General features: G+C 46.4%; 1 protein-coding gene across 2 annotated transcripts in view; it reads right to left on the bottom strand.

Moving 5' to 3' along the window:
- Nucleotides 1-243: 243 nt before the first annotated feature.
- The window catches only part of LOC116957338 (transmembrane protease serine 9-like), a 38,012-nt gene continuing 14,302 nt past the window's right edge, over nt 244-23,953 (bottom strand). Inside the window, exons 2-9 of one of the 2 annotated variants that reach the window (XM_032979440.2) lie at nt 20,302-20,410; nt 17,200-17,338; nt 15,783-15,964; nt 14,618-14,671; nt 9,746-9,878; nt 8,399-8,643; nt 3,463-3,593; nt 244-2,402 (exon numbers count right to left, since the gene is read on the bottom strand). In XM_032979440.2, the coding sequence (XP_032835331.2) occupies nt 2,244-2,402; nt 3,463-3,593; nt 8,399-8,643; nt 9,746-9,878; nt 14,618-14,671; nt 15,783-15,964; nt 17,200-17,338; nt 20,302-20,365 (1,107 nt within the window). In that variant the 5' untranslated portion in view covers nt 20,366-20,410 and the 3' untranslated portion in view covers nt 244-2,243. Of the gene's footprint in view, nt 2,403-2,485; nt 2,976-3,462; nt 3,594-8,398; nt 8,644-9,745; nt 9,879-14,617; nt 14,672-15,782; nt 15,965-17,199; nt 17,339-20,301; nt 20,411-23,953 lie in introns of those variants that run through there. The other variant, XM_032979441.2, reaches the window with a different exon arrangement.

Genomic DNA, 23,953 nt, shown 5'->3' with positions numbered 1-23,953 from the left:
AGGCCTAGTCATTGCGAAACTAAATACGCTTTGCCAATTCTGGCAAATTGCCTGATGAAGCTGTTTGTTGTAATCACTAGCGAAACGTCACAGTACTCAAATTGTAAATGTTGTAGTGGGTTTACTCTCCAACACTCTGGTGTGATGATATAGTAACTAATTGGCACGTTTTGTTTACGTGACAAACCTTACTAGTTGGCTGTCGGGTGATGATGGGTTAATGACACACTTATACTTGCACGATATAACCCAACATTTTTTATTATGGATGTGCAGTGGCGTACTGCGCACAGGGTTTGCAAACACCAGCTGCATTCATGTACGGGTTTGCAAACAGTGAGGTCAGGATGGGCGGGTGCGAGCCTGGGGCCTGGGAGACAGCAGACAGAGACGGCAGCAATTATGGAAAGAGGCAGCGATTGGCTGGATGCAAATGCAAACATGGGGTAGGCGCCATGGAGGTGAGAGATAGAGGCGATAAGGGGGGGAAGCACGTGCAACTGACGCTGGGAGGACGCCGGCTTAGCGAGGGCCACCTGAAGGCATTGAATGAGGTAGATATAAGGGGATGTGTGAAGCAACGGGGGGAGTTGTTTGGAGATGAAGTGAAGAGTCAACACAAGAGAAGTCCGGGACCTCGCCCTCCACACCTTGTCCTCCACAGCGGTGTTGGCTGAACCCCCGCTGGGGGCACGAGTGAGGTTGGAGGTGTGGTTGTCGTAAGAGGCTCGCGGGGCGAGAGGCTAGAGGAATCCTTAGAGTGAGTATGTTAGGCTAGCGGAGAATAGACTACCAGGAGATTCAGTAAGAGGTTAGTGGAGTGAGAAGCTAGCGGAGTGTACAGTAAGAGGCTGGCGCAGGACAGGCTAGCGAAGCCAGAGAGAGAGCGTCCATGACAGGCTAGCAGAGTGCGGAGTAGCAGGCTAGCGGAGCAAGAGAGAGTGAGCTCGGAGTAGCAGGCTAATGGAGCAAGAAGGAGAATTTGCGAGAAGAATACGTGTGGTGGAATGTGAGGAGCATCCGTGTGAAAGGCTTTGAATAAAGTGACAGTAAAAAAAGAATAAGTTGTTCACGTGAAAAACCACCACTACAGATGTATAAAATTGTCAACCATTCCAGGTTGCTGAAAAAGTTAATTCATTGGTATATTTGGCCACATGCAAACTTGATTAGATTGGCTCTAAAGAAACTATGCATTAATCACAATCACTATCTTAGATTTATAAGCATGCACATTGCAAATATTGCACTCATGGAAAGAGATGCGAGAGAAGTATCAACGCAGCAGTACACAGAGGAGACGTCCACGAGCAAGGTTTGGCTCAGTATATCGTTTCTTCAATAAAGGGAAGGAACTTGTCCAGTCTGGAGAAGACTCCCAGCGAGGGCACGGTCTCACAACGCGAGTTCCAGCTTGCGAGCCCCGTCAGGTAAAATTGTCCATCCTCTCCCAAGCACATCAGAGGCGGCGCCTGTAGATACTGAGGACAGAGTGCACACAAGGGGCTTCACTTGGACTGCATTTGAGGCCCTCTGTGGGCGTGAAGCCACGTGTCCTCGTGTTTGGGATTTTTTTTACAAGCACGACACCAAAAACAACTGCACATGCCCTCGAGGAACTAAGTCAGCAGCCAGTTTAAGAGGGGGAGCTATGGCCGTTGCGGTGCTTCTGGATACCAACAGAGGCTTCAGAAGATTCCGTCAAACAGTCGTATTGTTGAATCGTGTATCTTGGATATGATACCTATAAATCGTGTTATGAGATGGAAGACTCCAATGCAGAAGTAGGCATAAAAGTGTGAATGGAGAGGCATGTGCCAGGCTAGCACGAGATAGGCCAAGAGCATGAAAATGTAACTGTGCTGAAACCAGGCTGCTTTAGATTTGGAGTGGCTATTGTACCGGTCATCTTCATTAGCGTGCTCAAACAAAGTGACGTAGCGTGCTCAAACAAAGTGACGTAGCTGACAGTAGAAAAAGAATAAGTTGTTCACGTGAAAAACCACCACTACAGATGTATAAAATTGTCAACCATTCCAGGTTGCTGAAAAAGTTAATTCATTGGTATATTTGGCCACATGCAAACTTGATTAGATTGGCTCTAAAGAAACTATGCATTAATCACAATCACTATCTTAGATTTATAAGCATGCACATTGCAAATATTGCACTCATGGAAAGAGATGCGAGAGAAGTATCAACGCAGCAGTACACAGAGGAGACGTCCACGAGCAAGGTTTGGCTCAGTATATCGTTTCTTCAATAAAGGGAAGGAACTTGTCCAGTCTGGAGAAGACTCCCAGCGAGGGCACGGTCTCACAACGCGAGTTCCAGCTTGCGAGCCCCGTCAGGTAAAATTGTCCATCCTCTCCCAAGCACATCAGAGGCGGCGCCTGTAGATACTGAGGACAGAGTGCACACAAGGGGCTTCACTTGGACTGCATTTGAGGCCCTCTGTGGGCGTGAAGCCACGTGTCCTCGTGTTTGGGATTTTTTTTACAAGCACGACACCAAAAACAACTGCACATGCCCTCGAGGAACTAAGTCAGCAGCCAGTTTAAGAGGGGGAGCTATGGCCGTTGCGGTGCTTCTGGATACCAACAGAGGCTTCAGAAGATTCCGTCAAACAGTCGTATTGTTGAATCGTGTATCTTGGATATGATACCTATAAATCGTGTTATGAGATGGAAGACTCCAATGCAGAAGTAGGCATAAAAGTGTGAATGGAGAGGCATGTGCCAGGCTAGCACGAGATAGGCCAAGAGCATGAAAATGTAACTGTGCTGAAACCAGGCTGCTTTAGATTTGGAGTGGCTATTGTACCGGTCATCTTCATTAGCGTGCTCAAACAAAGTGACGTAGCGTGCTCAAACAAAGTGACGTAGCTATCAAAAGTTAGTGACTCAGGGCACATGACATCTGCTCTAAAGACGAGGGTAGAGCTGCAGACATAGGTTCTCGTCATCACCAAGTTTCTGTGGAGGCAAGAGTGAGGCTGAGAATCAAAAGCATGAGCGGTGCTGATGGGCACTTTGACACAGACCACGACCTTTCACCAGTGTTTGTTTAATGCTGCCACTGACAGTGGTAATAATTCACTCTCACTCTGTTCTTCCGAGCCTATTAATAACCGAGAAAAAAGCACTGCGAATATACGGGATCGGAATGAACTCACTTGTAAGCTATAGTAATGTCCAAAGCATTTCCACTACCCAATTGCAAAACGGTGGTGACTCAGGGTTTAATACGGAGCTGACGACGTTTAGGATAGGGCCGTGGTTTTGCTTGAGAGCAGCATGCCAGATCTCCCAATCAACTTCTACTGACATCCCCAATTGGCACGACGCATGCCACCCCGCTTAGGTGATTGCTCCCTCGTCCACCAGCCCCTTGTCATCCCCACACCACCCCGTCTCCACTAACAGAAGTCCACGTGTGACAATGAAAGTGGCAGACACTCACGGTGCGCATGCAGTCCATGTAGTATCCGTAGGTGGGCAAGCCGCACATCATGCGGCTGGTCAGGGCCTCGCCGTAGAATGCGGATGCACAGCTCGTCTGGTTCACGATGCGGACGAACACCTTAAAGTACGCTAGGAGAGACAATGGGAGCATGGGGAGAGATGCCATACACTCCGTAGTTCACCAACAGAGACAAAGTATGTGGGTGTGCGTTTAACTTCTTTCAGAATGTATGTCACCAGCCATGCTAATCGGAGGTATGGGGTAAGGACAACAAACTAAACACAAAAAGCAGTCAGTTCTAAAGAAATAAATGTTCATTGTCGATGTATAAGTGCACAGCTCCCAGTGGCTTCCTAATATCAGTAGAAAAGTGTTCTAGACGGCCAGAAAAGCACATCTGGAAGAACGCAATGCGATGACCATCTTCGTTCGATGGTTAGCCAAAAGCCATTGCGAGGATGACCGGAGTTCACGTGATGGTGGTTTATGCTCATTGACGAGATCAGCAAGGCATTGTGCTTCACTTTGTGCACAATGAGTGCGGCCAAGTGGACCGCAAGAGTTCCACTTGCTGAACCGCATCGTCGTGGTGCCAGGTTCAATTCTGGCTGCACAGATGGTGGCATTGCCTCAGTGACGTTTTGATATCGGAGTCCAACCTGGGCACGCCTTCTCTACCCTGTTTGAATATTCCCAACATGGGTACTCGACGTTACGCAAACATTTTACCTTCTGTACTCCTCACCCAGATCGATGGTGTTCAAGTAACTGCTTTAAAATTGCAAAATTGTTGCTCGTGGCATTCAGTTGGTGTGTTTTAAGTAAAAAAAAGTAATTAAAATTTTTATTTTCATAGTTATTTGTCTATTCATTTGGATTCGTAAATATGTTATTGTGTAGTTTTAATGTTAGGTTAGTCACGCTTAGTCTGTGCTAATCTCCAGTTGCGTGCGTGAAAAGTTGGGCTTGGTTTTGTCCAATCCTGGCCAGCTGGCTCCAACACCTAATAAATAAATAAGTTTATGAATCGGCACCGAGAAGACAAAAGAGTCGAATCTTGCATGGGCAATGACCCCCAGTGTGCTGTGCCAGCCTTGATGAGCACAGAAGTAACAGAGACCGCTGGTTTTATGTAACGGCCACGGACGGTGCAAAAGAAGCTCAACATTCATACAGTCACAGGCACAAATGTTGTACTGGGCACATTCAGTCCGAGTGTGTGAATCCAGTGCAGACCAATTGCACGGTTATCTAGTACGGTGCGAAATAAGTTCAACATACATACATACAGGGAGGTTCACATTCATAAGCTGAGGCACACAGCGCTTTGACTACTTCTGGCCAAGATGCAGTGTGATACGAGCCGCACTTAGACAGTGTCCATGTGACAGAACATGGCTATAAAATGATTAGAAGTTGATTTCCCACTGAGTAAATCCGATTGAGCTAAGCAGATATTTTTCAAGGGCTATTCAGCCAGCAGACAACATCAACGCACTCCAAAATTACAGATACAAAAATAATAGCATTCATATTGTAACATTTCATTCACACTTCAACTTGAATGATGTTAATAACAGAATCAGTTTAAATGAGGTCAGAGATGGCCCTGGAGACGAAACTCGATGGCTCAACTTTTCCATTCCGAGATGTCTGCACCTTGCAGGGTGGTGGGTGTCCCATTCTCCACCGAATCTCGGAATGTGCAAGCGGTTCAGCGTTCATTTTATTTAAATAGGCATAGCAGCGCCGTTGTTTTTAAAGACATTGTTACTCATTACAGAGAACTATAGCGACACGACCGCCGCACTTTACCATAGCTGGCCGCAAACTGTGCCACACGCCCTCTCGCATGGCCTTTTACTCCTGATTCTGTTCCGATAACGTATGCACACGTATGGAATCAGAAGTAAATACGTGTACGAACATCACTGGAACGGAATCGGAAGTAAAACTGATGACGTACGTATACGTCTTCGGAATAGGAAAAGGTTAAATGTATTTGATCCAAATTGTTAGAAATGAATGGACAATTCTAGATTTAAAGCTTTCGTGACTGCAAGGATCCATACTCTTTGGTTATATTCGGTAAAGTCACGTAGGTAAATAATAAAACAACAATAATCACGACGTTTCGGCCACAACACAAGCGGCCTTCATCAGGTGAAGGGACGAGCCTGTCTGGAGGACAGCGCTGGAGTGGAAGAAGCCACGCTTAGATCACGACATTTAAGCTGTGTGAGAAGAAGAAGACCACGGGCTTTGACAAAGGAATTAGCATATAATTTAGCATTGAAATGGCTCATTGAAATAGCTAAGTTAAAGTATACACATCCGCAGAGGTGCCCCTTGACAAAGGAATTAGCATCGAATTTAGCATTGAAATAGCTGAGTGATTAGCTAGTAACTGGTCACAGAAATAGCTATGTTAAAGTCAGAGTATATACATTCACCGAGGCACCTAGTACTCATCAAACAGGAGAATTTAGCGAAACACAACCACGCTCAGACATCGGACCTGTGTGCGAGCAAAGAGGTGGTGTACATGCCGGTGGACTTGCAGTTTGGCGAGGGGGGGGAGGAGAAAGGGGGGAGGGGGATTTTACCTATTGATGGTGTGAAAATGGGAATTTATAAGAGCTGCGAAAGTTTGGGGTACCACTACTCGAAAAATATACTGTACCATTGAAATTAGTTTAATGTTTAGTTCGATTTAGAACATCTTTCCAATGGTTGCTTAATTTGAAACCATCCTCTCGGTTGAAATTGTGTCTGTGTTTGTAGATCTGAATTGCTTCATGAACAAATCTCTGATAAAAGCCCAATTGGTCTCTATGGTCAAAGACGTTGTACTGTCCCCTGACGATATCCTTGTCAGCTTCGATGTGGTCTCTTTGTTCACCAAGGTCCCAGTACCTGATACCATTGAAATAATTGAAAATTTGGTCCAACATGGACTAGACCCCGACACACCTGCACTGGTTAGGCACTGCCTCAACAATACCTACTTTACTTGGAATGGCTCCTTCTACAAACAAAATGAGGGTACCCCCATGGGTTCCCCCTTGTCACCAGTGATAGCCAATATTTTCTTGAAGAAATTTGAATCAGACGCCATCCAGACTTCCACCCTCAGACCTTCCCTGTGGAAGAGATATGTGGATGACACTTTCGTCATTTGGCCACATGGCCTCCCAGCTCTGAACCTTTTCCTACACCACATCAATTCTAGACATCCCGCCATCAAATTCACCATGGAAGTGGAGAAAGATGGCAAGCTACCATTCTTAGACGTTCTGTTTGAGAGGAGACCTGATGGCTCATTGGGGCATTCTGTCTACAGGAAACCCACCCACACAGATTCCTACTTGAAACCTGATTCCCACCACCACCCAGCCCAAAAGAATTCTCTCATCAAAACTTTATACCATAGGGCTCATTGCATTTCGGACCAACACCACCTGACCAGTGAATTAAAACATGTACACCTGGCCCTCAAAAGGAATGGTTACTCTGACCGTACCATCCGCCAAGCTGTCTCTCCCTCCATACAGAAACAACCACTTGATACTCCGGTCAAAACCATCACACTTCCATATATAGCAGGCATTACTAAAAAGATTTCCAAAATTCTAAACAAACACAAGATCCAGGTCCGGTTCAATACAGTACACAAAATTCGTGATCTGATCCCATCCGTGAAGGATGTCATTCCTGATTTACAGTTCCCCGGGGTTTACAAATTGAGTTGCACCTGCGGTTATTGCTACATCGGTGAGACAAAGCGACATGTCTCTGACCGAATTCGCGAGCACAAATCAGATTTGAAACACGGCAAAACGAATTCTTCTGCCGTAGCTGATCACTGTTACAACGCTGTGGGGGATCACGATATAATTTTTTCCGATACCAAGGTTCTTTGCAAACCCACGGGCTTTTATCAGAGATTTGTTCATGAAGCAATTCAGATCTACAAACACAGACACAATTTCAACCGAGAGGATGGTTTCAAATTAAGCAACCATTGGAAAGATGTTCTAAATCGAACCAAACATTAAACTAATTTCAATGGTACAGTATATTTTTCGAGTAGTGGTACCCCAAACTTTCGCAGCTCTTATAAATTCCCATTTTCACACCATCAATAGGTAAAATCCCCCTCCCCCCTTTCTCCCCCCCCCCCCCTCGCCAAACTGCAAGTCCACCGGCACGTACACCACCTCTTTGCTCGCACACAGGTCCGATGTCTGAGCGTGGTTGTGTTTCGCTAAATTCTCCTGTTTGATGAGTACTAGGTGCCTCGGTGAATGTATATACTCTGACTTTAACATAGCTATTTCTGTGACCAGTTACTAGCTAATCACTCGGCTATTTCAATGCTAAATTCGATGCTAATTCCTTTGTCAAGGGGCACCTCTGCGGATGTGTATACTTTAACTTAGCTACTTCAATGAGCCATTTCAATGCTAACTTATATGCTAATTCCTTTGTCAAAGCCCGTGGTCTTCTTCTTCTTCTCACACAGCTTAAATGTCGTGATCTAAGCGTGGCTTCTTCCACTCCAGCGCTGTCCTCCAGACAGGCTCGTCCCTTCACCTGATGAAGGCCGCTTGTGTTGTGGCCGAAACGTCGCGATTATTGTTGTTTTATTATTTACCTACGTGACTTTACCGAATAGAACCAAAGAGTATGAATGGACAAATCAAACACGCATCGCAGATGATGCTGTGGCTCATAACTAGTTCAGAGGAACATCCTCAGCTCACAGGCAGCCAAATCAATCCACCCAACTTTGGGAAGTCGCACGTAAAAATGTTTGAAAGCATTTGTGAGGAACCATCGAGACTCGCGCATGAGCATGCACTGTCCCTCAGGTAATGTTGAATTGGGGGGCAATCCCCCCCCCTCCCCCGAAGGACGGCCACCGCTGTACTTATGTCGAAGGTGGGGTCGTCGTCGATGAAGCACATCTTCCCCGCCAGCGGCAGGTGCTGGATGGCCTCGGGCAGGCAGACCGGCATCAAGTGTTCGCTGAAGGACACCGGCTGGTTCATCTGCACCAGCGCGATGTCGTAGTCCAAGGAGCCCTCCTGAGACTTGGGGTGGAACACAATCCTGACGATGTCCCTCGACTCACGCGCTTGCAAGAATCCGATGGACCGCTGCGTCGTGTTATCCCTGCGACAGACGAGTGAGTGAGGGGTTTGTTGGGCCGAGCAGCGCGGCCATGGTTCGCCGGCCGAGGGCAGTTTAACCCCACCGACGTAGACGTCGTCAACACGTCACCCGTGTGCAGTGGTCGTCGCTAGAGTGCGGTGCGGGGCCCGGAAAAAGTCAGGTAAGGCCCACTGAGCTGTGTAGCTCTTTTCCAGAAGCGGCCTAGCCACCACAAATGATAGATTCAACAAAGTGGCTTATCACGTGGAAATGTATAGCGGCCAAATACTCTAAATGCGTCATGTTGATTCTAAATGTGGAGGGAAAAACTCGAAGACCCGGAGAAACCACCACGTGACCACGGGGAGAGATATGCAAACACCAGATATACAGTAGGCAATGGCGTCAGGATCAAACCTACGACCTCCCGTATCGCAGGCGAGGTAGTTCACATCTCGCCACCATGACGCCTAGACATGTTGACTCACGTGGGAACGTTTGCTTAAGCAACCTCGATTACCAAAATGGTGCGAGTCGCCATTCGACCATGAGCAGTATATTTACAAAGTGCTGTAGATTATTGTAATCGCAGTAGCGGTCGGCACACTCGCCTTCAAACGCCACGTATGCCTATTAGTTTTTAATTATCTTGATACTGGCTTAAAAGGGTCTTTTAGATATAGCTGCGAATGCTGTAATATTTGCATTGTCGGCTTTTGGTATTATTCTCTCTGGTCTAACACCGGTGAGACAGGTCATAGAGGAGGTTGTTTCTGGTGCATTGGTGCAGGCTAATCAGTTTCAAGGACAATGCGTACATTGGTATCAATGATTGTTTGTATTGTCATTGTGCTGTTGACCTTTTGACGTAAACACCGGTGAGAAAAGGCCACAAAAAGGAGGCCGTCTCTGGTACAGGCCAATCAGTTTCAAAGACAATGAGCAGGCAGATGAGGGGAGGCAGCGTGTGTGTCCCCCACCCCACCTGTATATATTTACACTACTAAAGAGAATGTGCCTTGGGTCTGCTCCGTCGTTACTCTTGGACAGGGCAGCAGCTGCTGCTGAGGAGCAGTACAGCCGGCACGGAAGACGGCACACGGGGAAGCCACAAGGTACTCACATTGGACGGGAGAAGCAGTGAGCCGCCGTGAGGAGCCACCATCTGCTGATCAGCGTGGCAAAGCAGTCAGTCACGTCGGAGGTGATGTAGGCCAGCCAGGGGTTTGGCGCGTACATGGTCGCGATCCCACAGTCTGCAAAACAAAGACAAAGATCCCCCGTGTTGCCTTAGCAGACTGTTGGGACAAGTGCTGTTAGCTTGCACCTATGAAGGCCGGCACGGCTTACCACGCCCCAGGGGCGATGTTAATACACCACACCAGGTACTGATTTGAGGCTGAGTCGACCTAAGGGGAGGCCCAGGACCGGTTCAGTTAATAGTCACCGGTGTCGGCCATGAGTGGAAGTCGAACTCGGGTGGCCGTGTTCGAAGCGCAACACGCTAACCGTTACACTACCGCTCCCCACAGACTGCACCACCAAAAGCAGATGCAGGGGGCGCGGTCACACATCAACAAACCGCGTGGGAGAGAGCGCAGCGACAAAAGCCGACGCCCCTTTGCAACTGAAGTCGACTATGAATCTGAATCAGTCTTCATACTGCAGGAGGAATCCGTTGAGCTGTAATACATTTTTCATAGATGTCCAGTAGGGGCACGGGGTCTGAACATTACAGAAACAAACACAATACAAACATAATAAAGGTTTTTGTGGGTTAGATCGCGTTATTTATAAATGTGTCGTAACCCTCCACCACCCGACACGGCCAAACTGTAAAAAATGTGTCACGTTTACAAAGGACAAAATAATTCACTTCTTTAGCCCACCGGTGTGTTGAAGAGCGAATCAACATCATTTAAAATTTGAGTACGAGGTTTCGCTGGTAATTACATCCAGCATCATCGGGCAATTCGCCAAAATGGTAAAGTCCTCACTTGCTCCCGGTCTTAAATAGAGCAGCAGCAGGGTTACGTCATCATTTAATTCAATAAAGTGCAGTGATTTGAGGCAGACAGGGCGAGGGTATTGTAATTATATTGATTGGTAATCATTCAATTGTTATTCATTGGTATATGTTTCCCTTATAAGGAATTGTCATTGTATTATATCTGTTATTTCTTAAATAATGCGCTTCCAGGCCGCAGGCCTGTAGCTGTCAGAGCGATTAAAGTTATTTGTATTTCTCTCAATTTCAATGGATTCTCTAATTAGTCTTGGCCAGTAATAATTCGTTTTACACAACACTTCAACGTTATCAAAATCAATTGAATGTCCTTGTTGACAACCATGCTCTGCCATTGACATGCAATACCCGTGTTTCTATAAACTGAGCTGTGGTTGTGGCAGCAGTTATATTGGGGAAATGAAACGACATGTCTCGGACCGCGTTCGTGAACACAAGGCAGATCTGAAACACGGTAGGACTAATACCTCTGTCGTTGCCAATCATTGTTTTAACGCTGTGGGCTCACATGAAATAGATTTTTCCAAGACGGAGGTACTCTGCAAACCTATCGGCTACCTTCAGAGATTTGTTCATGAAGTCATCCAGATACATAAACACAGACAACTTCAAGGACGTTATTAACCAGGTAAAGTCTTAACTGACGGTGATGTTTCCATCATACCTGCCTATGTCATCTCCGACTCTCTGTGTCTCTCTCTATGCCTCTCTCTTAGATCTCTCATGCTCACATGTCATTTGTATTGCACTCTCATGCCTTTGGATTGCACTCTCATGCTCACATGTCCTTTGGATTGCACTCTCATACTCACATGCCCTTTGAATTGCACCCATTGGGTTGCACTCCCTCGTATTACAGTTACATGCTAATTTCTCACATTAACACCACGCTAATCTCTGACATTAACATAGCCACTTCCGTGCCCTCGTCGATGAGGCCGCTTTCCTATCTTACAGTTACATGCTAATTTCTCACATTAAGATCACTAGTCCCGCCCACTTCTTTATGACCCTTGGGCGACACCCATTTCAAACCATTAAAACAGTCTGCCTCAGCAGCAGACCATGCTTTCCCACCTGATGACGGATGCTTGTTATTCGCCCTAAACGTCGTGATTTATTTTATTTTATACCTACGTGACTTTTCCGAAAGAACCAAAGAGTATGAGTAAAGGAAAGTAAGTTACTAAATATAAATATATATAAACACCCAGGTCTGTCATTGTGTGACTGTCGTTGTGTGATTAATGCGGCACGGATTGGTTGAAGTGCGTCACGTGACCGCGAGCAAGCAGCCAACCAGAGGTGCACCCCTCACAGACATGTACGCACCCAGGTGATGTTGCGCCGTAATAAGGCGCTGTGGGCAGCTGATCTGCCACCACGCTCACGGGCCGACAGGGGTGGCGGCTGAGGGGGATGGGGACCCCCCCCCCCCCTCCATAAGACCCCTTAAGATAAGAGCCTTCCACCCCCCCCCCCCCCCATGACTGGAGGTTGACACCCCAGAGCCCCCAGGGGTGGGGGCTGAGGGGGAGGGGGACCCCCCAACACTTCCTAAGACCTACTCTTTGGTTTTATTCGGTAAAGTCACGTAGATAAAAAAAACAATTAAATCACGACGTTTCGGAGGCAACGCAAGCTTCCGTCTTCAGGTGGGAAAGGTCAACGCAGAATATCTGTGTCAGGAGCACAGTTCAAAGACGACCGGGATTATATACAGGTTAAGGGAGGGGGGAGGAGTCAGTAAGGGGGCGTGGGTGGGTGGGAGGGCTGGGCTAAGCAGCCTTTTGATAGAATGCTGCGGGTAACACCCACTTCTCAAAGCTCACAACAATAGGCCCCCAAATGCAAGCACACATCAAAGGGTCCCTTCATGCGAGCTCACAAAGGGCTCACATCAAAGGGCCCCTCGATGTGAGCCCACACCAAAGGGCTCCCCGATGCGAGCTCTCTGTGAACGTGATCAAAGGGCACTATGATATACAACCACTGAGGAATGGCTGTACATAAAATTGAAAGACAGCTAACGTTTGACTTGATTTAAAACATCTTTCCAGTGATTACTCAATTTGAAACCATCCTCTCGGTTGAAGTTGTGTCTGTGTTTGTAAATCTGGATGGCCTCGTGGACAAATCTCTGATAATAGCCCGTAGGTTTGCAGAGCACCTTGGTGTCGGAGAAGACAATATCATGATCACCCACAGCGTTGTAACAATGATCAGCCACGGCAGAAGAATTCGTTCTGCCATGTTTCAAATCTGATTTGTGCTCGCGGATTCGGTCAGAGATATGTCGCTTCGTCTCCCCGATATAGCAGTCCCCGCAGGTACAACTCAATTTGTAAACACCGGGGTACTGTAGGTCAGGAATCACATCCTTTACTGATGGGATTAGATCACGGATTTTGTGCACTGTGTTGAACCGGACCTGGATCTTGTGTTTGTTTAGAATTTTGGAAATCTTTTTAGTAACGCCTGCTATGTATGGTAACGTGATGATTTTGATCGGAGTGTCAAGTGGTTGTTTCTGTGTAGAGGGAGAAACAGCTTGGCGGATGGTACGGTCAGAGTAGCCGTTCATCTTGAGGACCAGATGTACATGTTTTAATTCACTGGTCAGGTGGTGTTTGTCAGAAATGCAATGAGCCTCATGGATTAACGTTTTTAATGAGAGAATTCTTCTGAGTCGGGTGGTGGTGGGAATCAGGTTTCAAGTAGGAGTCTGTGTGGGTGGGCTTTCTGTAAACAGAATGTTCCAAAGAGCCATCAGGCCTTCTCTCAAACAGGACATCCAAGAATGGTAGCTTGCCATCTTTTTCCACTTCCATGGTGAATTTAATGCTAGGGTGTCTGGAATTGATGTGGTTTAGGAAAAGTTTCAAAGCTGGGAGGCCATGTGGCCAAATGACCAAAGTCTCATCTACATATCTCTTCCACAGGGAAGGGCTGAGGGTGGATGTCTGGATGGCGTCTGATTAAAATTTCTCCATGAAAACATTGGCTATCACTGGTGGTAAGGGGGAACCCATGGGGGTACCCTCATTTTGTTTGTACAAGGTGCCATTCCAAGTAAAATAGGTGTTGGTGAGGCAGTGCTTAACCAACGCCGGTACATCGGGGTCAAGTCCATATTGGACCAAATCTTCGATTATTGTGATGGTATCAGGTACTGGGACCTTGGTGAACAGAGAGACCACATCAAAGCTGACGAGTATATCGTCAGGAGACATAACAATGTCCTTAACCATAGAGACCAATTGGGTTTAGTTAAGTACTGCTGAGCTGGTCTTGCCAGTGAAGGGAAGCAGATTATCTGACAGAAAACGGGCTAGCTTGTATGTAGGTGAGTTGATAGTGGACACGATGGGTCGTAGTGGGGTACCTTCTTTATGGATCTTGGGAAGACCATAGAATCTGGGAGGTCTTGCAGTGGAGGGTATTAGGGAGGAACGTTTGGTTGGTTCAATTAGGGAAGTTGAACTAGTGATGATCTTGTTGGTTTTTATCGTTAGGCTATTAGTAGGGTCATGTTTAATTTTTGAGTAACTCCCATCATTGAGTAGGTCCATCGTGAGCTTAAGTCTAGTTTGTGTCTTGTGTTGTACAAGGCTTAACACTAATTACATAATGTTATATAGCAGAGTGGTTCATGCTAATTGCATCCCATGAAGCTGTACATTCATTATAAGGACCAAAGCCTGTACACAGCTACTACCAGCAAATAAAACCCCGACTACCGTGCAACGTCAAAAATCAATTAATTAATTAAAATTTACACCAAAACAAAAGGCACAAACAACAAAAAAGTTATCAATGACAGAGAAAGTAGTCCATTAGGTCTCAACATCCCAGAGCACTCATCCCAACGTCTCACTTAAGCCAGGAAACCTTCCCAGGAGGAGCGCACCCATCCAAGGTGACCACGAGGGATCGTTAAAGCAAGGGAATAATTAAGCGGGCACTTACATCCTGGCGGCCACGTTGGGGTAACCGATTTGTAGAGCAGGCTGAAGCCCCTTCCTGCACGGGATTAGAACAGAGCATGGTTGTGAATTGAACCCTCCCAAATACTGACACAGGGCGCCATAGACTCGCAAATAGAAAAACACTTACACAGACCCACAGACTCACGCAGAGACAAAGACTCACAAAGAGACACAAACTCTCACAACGACCCAGATTCACACAAACACTCAGATTCACACAGAAACCCATAAACTCACACATAAACCCATAGACATAGACAAAAACCATAGACTCACACAGAAACCGATAGACTAACATAGAAACCCATAGACTAACAGAGACCTTCAAACTTGCGCAGTGATTTACAGGCTCACACATAGAACCAACGACTCAAACATAGACCCATAGACTCACACAGAGACCCCCAGACTCCCCCAGAATCCCATAGACTCACACATAGATACATACCACACGTTGTTATGTGTTGTATAGTCTTGCATGCAACTGGGGCTCATGTCTTAGCCTTAACAGACTGTTTGAGCAAGTGCTGTTAGTGAGCATCTATGAAGGCCGGCATAGCACACGAGGGGGCGGGTGGCCAGAACCAAGCTTTTCCGGCCGCCTGTGTCTCCCGAGTGGCAGTGTTAACTACACAGCGCACCAGGTACTCATTTGAGGCTGCGTTGACCTCGGGGAAGCCCAGGACCAGTTCAGATAATCGTCACTGGTGTTGATGGTGGTCGTGAGCAGAAATCGAACCCGGATTTCCGGGTTCGTAGCATATTGCGCTAACCACTGATCGGACTATTTCCACTGTGGCTCACAAACATTGGAACGTCTTTTCTTTGCTAATAAGTCAATCAGAATCGTGAGATATATTTAAGTCTGTCCTGAAAACTCACCTCTTTAAATTGACTTTCACCACCCGCCTAATTCTGGCTGTTTACCCTGGTTCTGGGTGATTAGGTGAGTGAGTGAGTGGATGAGTGAGTGAGTGGGTGAGAGTGAAAGCGGGTACCGCCTGTACTTACGGCCAAATGAAATGCATTCGCATCAGTGCACGACCTATTCAACCTCTTATCTCAGGAGCATGTGTGACACAATACTGTGCACATTTGGAAAGGAGGTGCCCTCTGCTGTCACTTCTCATGGCTAACAAATTCACCTTCCATCGGCCCATTGGACTTTAGCACCAGCGTGATGTTCTCTCCACTTGACTTGATGCTGCGTGGAGGCACGGACTCCGGGCCAGTTCCACAGAGCAAAGCCAGGGAATTTCGTTGTTGATAAAATTCTCCATCCAAGATCTCCAGGCTCTCTTTGGCACACAGCAAGTCATCCAGCAAACTGAACCAGCAAAAGTAGGGAAAGAATAGACATTATAGCAGCACAAAGATAAATATCTCCCATATAGCCTTAACAGACTGTTGGGGCAAGTGCTGCTAGTGAGCACCTATGAAAGCCGACATGGCACACGAGGGGGTGAGTGGCCACCACCCCGCCCGGCCGCCTTTGACTCTTCAGTACCAGATAATTGTCACCGGTGTTGGCCGCGGGCGGGAATTGAACTCAGCTTGCTGGGTTCATAGTGCAGCGTGCTAACTGCTTCACTACCGCAGCACACGAACACATTCATTAATTGTCTATATTTATAACCTGGAGTGAGCTCATTCATGTCAAGAGTCTCTTTTTCAAGGAACAGCTGGGATGGACATGCAGAGAAACACGGAGACACCACCTTTTACCACTTACACCCAGCAACACTATAAACTATACACTTACACTTTTTTTTTACCAGGTAAGGCCCACTGAGCTATGCCACTCTTTTTAGCCCAATGCACCGTGAACCCAACGACCTGAGTTTCATTCCTGGTCACGGCTAATATCAGTGACGTGATACGAATAGAATTGGTCATGGGCCTCTTCTTCACCAATTCAAACTGATCAGCATGGTGGGGATTGAACAAACAACCCCTTTAAATGACAATGTACAGGGAAGCCTTCAATCAAGCAGTGGATTGAAATAAATCCTTAGATAATTATAATTGTCATGGTGCAAGATGGGCCGGGAGTTTTGAGAGCTGATCCCCCATCCTCACATCTTGCCCGTGTTTAGTTTGTTGTCTTTCCCCCACACCTCCGATTAGCATGGTTGGCTAAGTACAGTGCAAAATAAGTTCAACATGCAAATAAGCCCGTAGAGCTCACTTGCATCTGACTGGGAATCTGCTAAATTAATTTTGGTGTCCCACAGCTGTGAATGTAAAACAAATCTGTTGCTCATCTGGATAACAAAAACAACCAAATATATTCAGCAAATCCCCAATAGACACAGCAAGTAAAAAAAACTAAAATCGCCCTTCATGAATTCACCACAAATGCTTGACACAATTGAGGCAGATTAAGTGACATAATATGATTAGACCTAGTCATGCAATTGGGAGAAACTTGGAACGGCCCTCATGTGAAAGATTGGAACTGACCTTGTGACACAATGGGGACAGATTTAGGAATCGATTTTGGACAGAACCGGGTGAAAATAATAGGGAAAGGCCTGGTGACACGGCAGGGATTGGGCTAACCTCAACCATGTGAACTTGATCTTCACGGCCTCCCCTGCGCGGGCGTGGATGATGAACGTGGACGTGACGGCAGTGTCGTTGGGCACCGAATGGAGAGACGAGAGGGCGCCGCTGCTGCCCATCACCTCCACCACCTCGCCTGGGGCAGGGCGGGAGACTTGGCATCGTCAGCTCTGTGCAATGTAGTTTCCCCGTCGATTCGCGTCTCAGTCTTCATCAGTCTACGGGTCTCTGTGTAGGTCTCCTGTGCGAGTCTGTAGGTTTCTTTGTGAGTCTGCGCATCTCTATACGGATCTATGGGTCACGTTAAGTCGGTGGGTTTCTGTTTGAGTCGATAAGCCTCTGTGTGACTAAATTGGACACCTGTGCCTCTCTATTTTGTCTGTGGATCTCTGTCTGATTCATTGTGTGAGTCTGTGAGTCTCTGTGAGTCTATGGGTTTCTTTAAATGTATATGGCTAAGTGTAAGTCTCCAGGTGTCGATGTGATCTCTGTGTTAGGCTATAGTTCTCTGTTTGAGTCTGTGGGTCTCTCTGAATATATGGGCCACTCTGTAATCTGTGGGTCTCTCTGTGAATATATGGGTATAGGTGTGTCAATAGCTGTGCGTGTGCCTATTGTCCGGCAAAACAACCCCCTACCTCCTCGTTGGTGCCAGACGGTAATGCTGTGGTGAGCAGTGCGATGGGGATAGGGCCAATTTCAATTTCCCATTGCCCTCATGGTGTTTGTAGCCACCACAGTAGCCAAAAGGGTGCTTTGGATGGGTGTGAGGGACTGGTAACTCCTCCACCTTAAATTAAATTACCACAAAACCACGTACAAATATCCAACTAAACTTGTGTCGGAGGCCCCGAGGGGACACGCGTCTATGATATCTTCTGGTCAAACCCCATTTGGCGGAGCTAGGAGACTGAATCCTTAACTCGGATTTCCTCCAGAAACAACAAAAAGCCACTGCTCACTGCGGAGGAGAGGCTGCCACTCCTCTATTGGGAGCTGGACCGGTACTGCCTGGATCTCTGCGGTATTCAGGAGGTCTGGTGGACCAGCTCTGGCTCCTGCCACCATGAGGGATGGACAGTCCTCTACTCGGGGCAAGAGACTACCAAACAACAGGGAGTGACTCTTCTTCTGAACTAAAAAAGGAAGGGGGCATGGGAGCGTGGCGGTGAGGTATGGGAAGCTATAAGCCCCAGGCTACTTTGGGCTCGTCTTCGCATCAACCAGGAGTGGCTGTCGTGGTTATTTATTCCCCCACCAAAGATGAATACCAGTGGAACGATGCAGGCAAGGCAGATGAGTCAGATGCTTTCTATGACCTGTCACAGGTGCTGGCTCGCGATAGAGTCATCCTGTTGGGTGAATTAATGCCCGAGTTGATCATGATGCTGGCACCTGGTCTGGAGTAATTGGAGGGCATGAGCTGGCTCAGCTCAATAAGAATGGTGGGAGGCTGCTATACTTTTGTGCAGCCCATGGGCTTGTAATTACCAATATGCTGTTCCAGCATCGATGCAGCCACACAACATCATTGATGCAGCCACACAACATCATTGATGCACACGAGGTCAAAGCAAGAACATCTGCTGAACTATATAGTGACGTAAGAGCGGATGTGGGTCCATGTCCTTGACACCAGGACCTACCGTCAAGCTGATCTGCCCACTGACCATGAGCCCACTGACCATTCTTCCACTCCCCCTACCCCACACCCCCACCCTCCCTGTCTCTCCTCCCTGGCTACTCCCCCCCGTCTCTTGCTTATATGGCCTCTTGTTGCAGCAGCCCTTTTGCCCACTTCAGCAATTGTTTCTTGCTGTGATTGTCCCACCTGATGACGGATGCTTGTGTTGCGCCCGAAACGTCGTGATTTAATTTATTTTATTTTATACCTACGTGACTTACCGAAAGAACCAAAAAGTATGGATCTCTCCAGTCATGAAAACTTCAAATCTAGACGTTCAATTGATGTTGATGTTGTTATATTGAATTGTATGGTTGCTGGGGGGTTAAGCGCTGTTGTCACTGTAAATGGGAGGGGGGGGGGCTCACGGGGAGACTGAAATGGTCGAGGGGTAGGTAGAACCGAGGACTTTTTTTCTTTCCAAGGGGGGGGGGGCGGGTGATGTAAGGTATGTCAGGGGTAAGGATTCCCACCAAAAGGAGGGGCACAGTGGAGTGGGAACAGTGGAAGGGGGAGGAGCAGGCGAGGAGATAGGAGGGGGGCTGAGGGGGGCAAAAGGAGAACTGGCGGAGAACGGACCGAGAAAGCTGGAGACAAGTGTGGACTGGGGGAGGAAATAAAGGACGAACCCCCTGCAACCTCGTTTCGGCTCTACTTTACAGTAGTATGGTGCAGTCGTGTAGTATTTGGTATAGAGTGGTGGTATATAGTGGTGGTGTATAGTGGTAGTGTAGTTGAAAGTGCAGTAGATGTTGCAGTGTGGTTAGTGCAGTAGTTGATACAGTAGTTGCTGCAGTGTGATAGTGCAGTACTATGTGCAGTGTGGTAGTGCAGTAGCTGTTACAGAGTGGTGGTGCCGAGTGGTAGTGCAGTTTGGTAGTTCAATGTGGTAGCGTGTGTGGTGAGCCAGAGTGGTAATGCAATGTCGTTGTAGTACAAAGTTGAGTGAGATTAGAAGAGGGAGGTAGGTACTGTTTGTGGAGATAACAGGGAACGAGGTGATGATGGACGTAAGAAGGTAATGGTGAATGTGAGGAGGTGATGGTAGTCGTAAGGAGGTGATGGTGGTCGTGAGGAGGTGATGGTAGATGTGAGGAGGAGATGATGGTGAACGTGATGAGGTGACGGTGTAAGTAACGAGTTGATGATGGATGTAAGGAGGTGACGGTGGATGTGAGGAGGTTATGGTCATCGTGAGGTTGTTATGATGGATGTGAGGAGGTTATGGTGTGTGTGACGAGGTGATGGTGGATGTGAGGAGATGATGAACGTGATGAGGTGATGATGGATATGAGGTGATGGATGTAAGGTATTAGTGGAGGTGACGAGGTGATGGTGGTCGTGAGGAGGTGTTCGTGACGAAGTGAGGGCAGGGTGAGTGAGGTGAATGAGGTGAGGAGGAGTTGAGTGCTCACCCGTACACTCAGCGCTCATGGCCGCCAGGACGGCCAGCACAATCGTTGCGATGGTGCACGTCATCGTTCCTCCTGCGCTTATTCTGCTGCTTCTGCTGCTTGCTGGGTCCTGTGTCATGCATACAGCAGTGTGGGCACCACGGTGGCAATATGTTAATTACCTTGCCTGGTTTACAGGAGATCGTGGGTTCAATCCCGAACCTGACGCCTGCTTTTTATTTGGTGTTTGCTTGTCTCTCTCCCTACCCGGTGTCGTTTGGAATTTTCTCTGGGTCCTTCGCTTTTTCCCTCCACATTTATAATCAACATCACGCGTTTAGAGTATTTAGCTACTGCATTAAATATCGACGTTATAATACGCTATTTCGTTGAGCTGTCATTTGTGATAGCCAAGTCACTTCTTAAAAAGAGCTACATAGCTCAGCTAGCATTACCTGGTGAAATAAAAAGAGTTTATCGTTTTACAAACAAAATTAGTTAATGGGGAGTGGCAAGATGTTATGTTCCTCGCCTAATATGCAGGAGGTCGTGGGTTTCATCCCGACCCTGACGTCTGCTGTATGTTTGTAGTTTGCGTCTTTATCTCTCTCCCTGCAGTGACATGGATTTTTCTCTGGGTCCTCCGGTTTTTCCCTCCATAATTAGAATCAACATCACACGTTTAGAGTATTTGGGTGGTCAAAATGTGCACATGATAAGCCACTTACGTTGAGCTATCATTTGTGATGGCCAGATTGACGCTGCCATATAAAACAGTGAAACTATTGTTATTATAACGCTCATAAAACCTAAACAACAAACAAAACATCCTGAACACATTAATCAGTAACGCTGCATGGCCTTAAAAGGAAGGTGATGTGATAGGCGAAAGAAGTACACAGTGGCTTTTGGCCGGCCATCGAATAAAGACGGTCACTGCATCGCGCGGCGCTTTTGGATACGCTTCTGTGGCCGTTTGGAATGTTTTTCCGATATAAGGAAGCTACTGGGAGCCATAAACTTTTAAATCTTCGAGATTGAAAATGAATTTATTCAGTACTGCTTTGTGTTTGGTTTGTTCTGCCTCCCCAGTACCTCCGATTCGCACGGTTGGCTGCGTATGGTGCGAAAGAAGTTCAACATACATACATCAACATACATACGTACAACATAATCCATTGTAATTTATATGACTACATTAACCCCCTCTGGTCTCTGCACCTGATAGTCTCGCAGTGATGATATCACCTTTACTCTATTTAAGGACCGGAACGGGAAGATCACATTTCTGACATGATGAAGCTGGTTGTTGTAATCACAAGCGAAACGTCACAGTACTCAAATTGTAAATATTGTGGGTTTACTTTCCAACACACCGGAGTGCTGAACTAGTAACTAATTGGCACGTTTTGTTTACCTAACAAACCTTAATAATTGGCAGTGTTGGTGGTGGGTTATATTTACGCAATCTAACCTAAAGTAACCTTTATTGTTAATTGTTATGATAGGCGACGTTTTGGGGAAGGGCCCTTCTTCAGAGCTCGTGAATACAGAGGGGATACGAGTTTGAGACCGCAGTGTACACCATGGGGCCTGGTAAAGCATTACATTGTCAAGATTTTTCCTGGTGAAGTTCTTACATTAGGAAATGTAGCTATCGAATAAAAGAAAAAAATCATTAATTTATTTTTTAGTAGCAATGCATGTTTGATTATAATCAAACATGTATTGCTACTAAAAATGTATACATATGTAGTGAGTCACTTCCGAGACACTAGTTAGGAGGCAACGTTTATTCTACAGTATAAAACACTTACACACGGGACTACAATATGCCTATCTCTTACACACCGTTACACACGGGATAACTACTGTAGGACCCACCACTCCGATCTCTACATTGGGTCAAACTTAATTTCTCTTAATTATCGACGGCTTGTGCATCAGATCTTATTTATTCACGGTGTACTTACAAAAAAACAGCAGACTACCTGCTGGATCTCCTCACTGTTTCGAAGAACAAATGTGACCTAAGGTTTTCGCTGATTTACCAGCTTCACATTCCTTATTGCCGTACAAATACTGGAGGAAGGGCCTTTTCTATTGATGCCCCCGGGTCTGGAATGCTATCGCCAATAAATTGCAACTTGGATCACTACCTGAGATCTCCACTCAAAACTGCTCTAGAGGAGTTGTACACCCCAAGCTGCCACTGCTATTCAAAATGGCCTGGAATCAAATGTATCGTTCCGGATGACCGCTGCAAAGTATGATCTTGAGTTTTGATTATAGTGTGCTGATCTTTAAAGGTGTATTGAAAATGTTTGATACTGCTACTGCTGTTATGGAGTGACTCATGCAGCCAGCTATGGCTGCAAAGTTTGGTCGTACATGTTATGTATATCGTTTATTGTTAAATTTGAATCACAGTTCCTATGATCACTGTTACATTGTTTTTATAGCTTTATTTTGGTGATTTTGAAAAGTTTTGGTTTAGCCATGTTCATTTGTTGTAGTACAGAGTTAGCCTGATAACTTTAATCTAAATTGTACTATGGTTATTATTGTTTGACTTGCATCTCACTGGGATTTTTGCACACAGCGTTGAAATACGGTGTTTTTTTCTGGAAGACTTTGCTGTTTTTTCCTGGATTTTTCTGTTGCGTGTAGTCACTTTAAGAAGTTTATTGTTCATGTTTTTGTTTGTTGCCGTTGCACCCGAGTCAAGAGCCGCATGGCTCACAGGGTTATACCTAATAAATGCAACTGAAACTTTTTATGTTAATGTGGTTCGTGATGTGTAGCGTTTTGAGATGCAATTATCACACAGGACACTACGTTAAATAACTTTATAACATAACTGTTTCTATATTTATATTTATTTCCTCATACATCTCTCTCTCTCCCCACCTCTCCCCATTTCTTAATTCATAATGCTCCCCCTTCCAGCCTCCCATCCCTCTCTATCGGTCTCCGTCTCTCTGTATGTCTTCGTCCACATCCCCCATCCCTCTCTATGTATGTAACTCATTAACTTGCTATTAAATACAAATATAGTGACCAAAAAAGAAAGTCAGGGCACATAGTATGTAAGTATGTTGAACTTATTTATTATTGTAAATAGCCAACCGTGCGGAAGAACAAACAAAACATAAATAGCAGTACTAAAGAAATTTTCAATCTAGGTTAAAAAGTGCAAAACTCCAGTGGCTTCCTAATATCAGAAGGATGAGCGTTCCATACGGCCACTGCGGTGTACAATTGTGTATCATCAGTATATTGATGGAACTTGATGTTACGTGATGAGATACATCGGCGATCGGAGAGATATATTTTGAAAACAGGGAGGGGCCCAAGGACGGACCCCTGTGGTACGCCAACTAGGCACGGCATAGGCGATTAATTATTGTATGCTTCAATCCACTCTAGTGCTGTACTCGATATACTGAACCTTGACCTTAGGCACCCAATGAGTGTCTCATGGTCAATGGTATCGAAGGCGGCTGAGAGATCGATACCAACCAATGCTGCGGCACACCAGTCATCCATGATCTTGTAGAGGTCATCAGTGATCTTTAGTAAGGCTGTCTCACTGCTCTGGAGCTTCCGGAATCCTGACTGCAATGGGTGGAATCTGCCCATCGCAGTAATATGGGGAAGTAACCGCAGCCTG

Source organism: Petromyzon marinus, chromosome 72 (genome assembly GCF_048934315.1).
Source record: "Petromyzon marinus isolate PM22_M1 ecotype Great Lakes invasive population chromosome 72, UKy_Petmar_22M1.pri1.0, whole genome shotgun sequence".
NCBI classification, from domain to species: Eukaryota; Metazoa; Chordata; class Hyperoartia; order Petromyzontiformes; family Petromyzontidae; genus Petromyzon; species Petromyzon marinus.
Note: the sequence above shows the minus strand (reverse complement) of the source record. Positions and strands in the feature narration are given on the sequence as shown.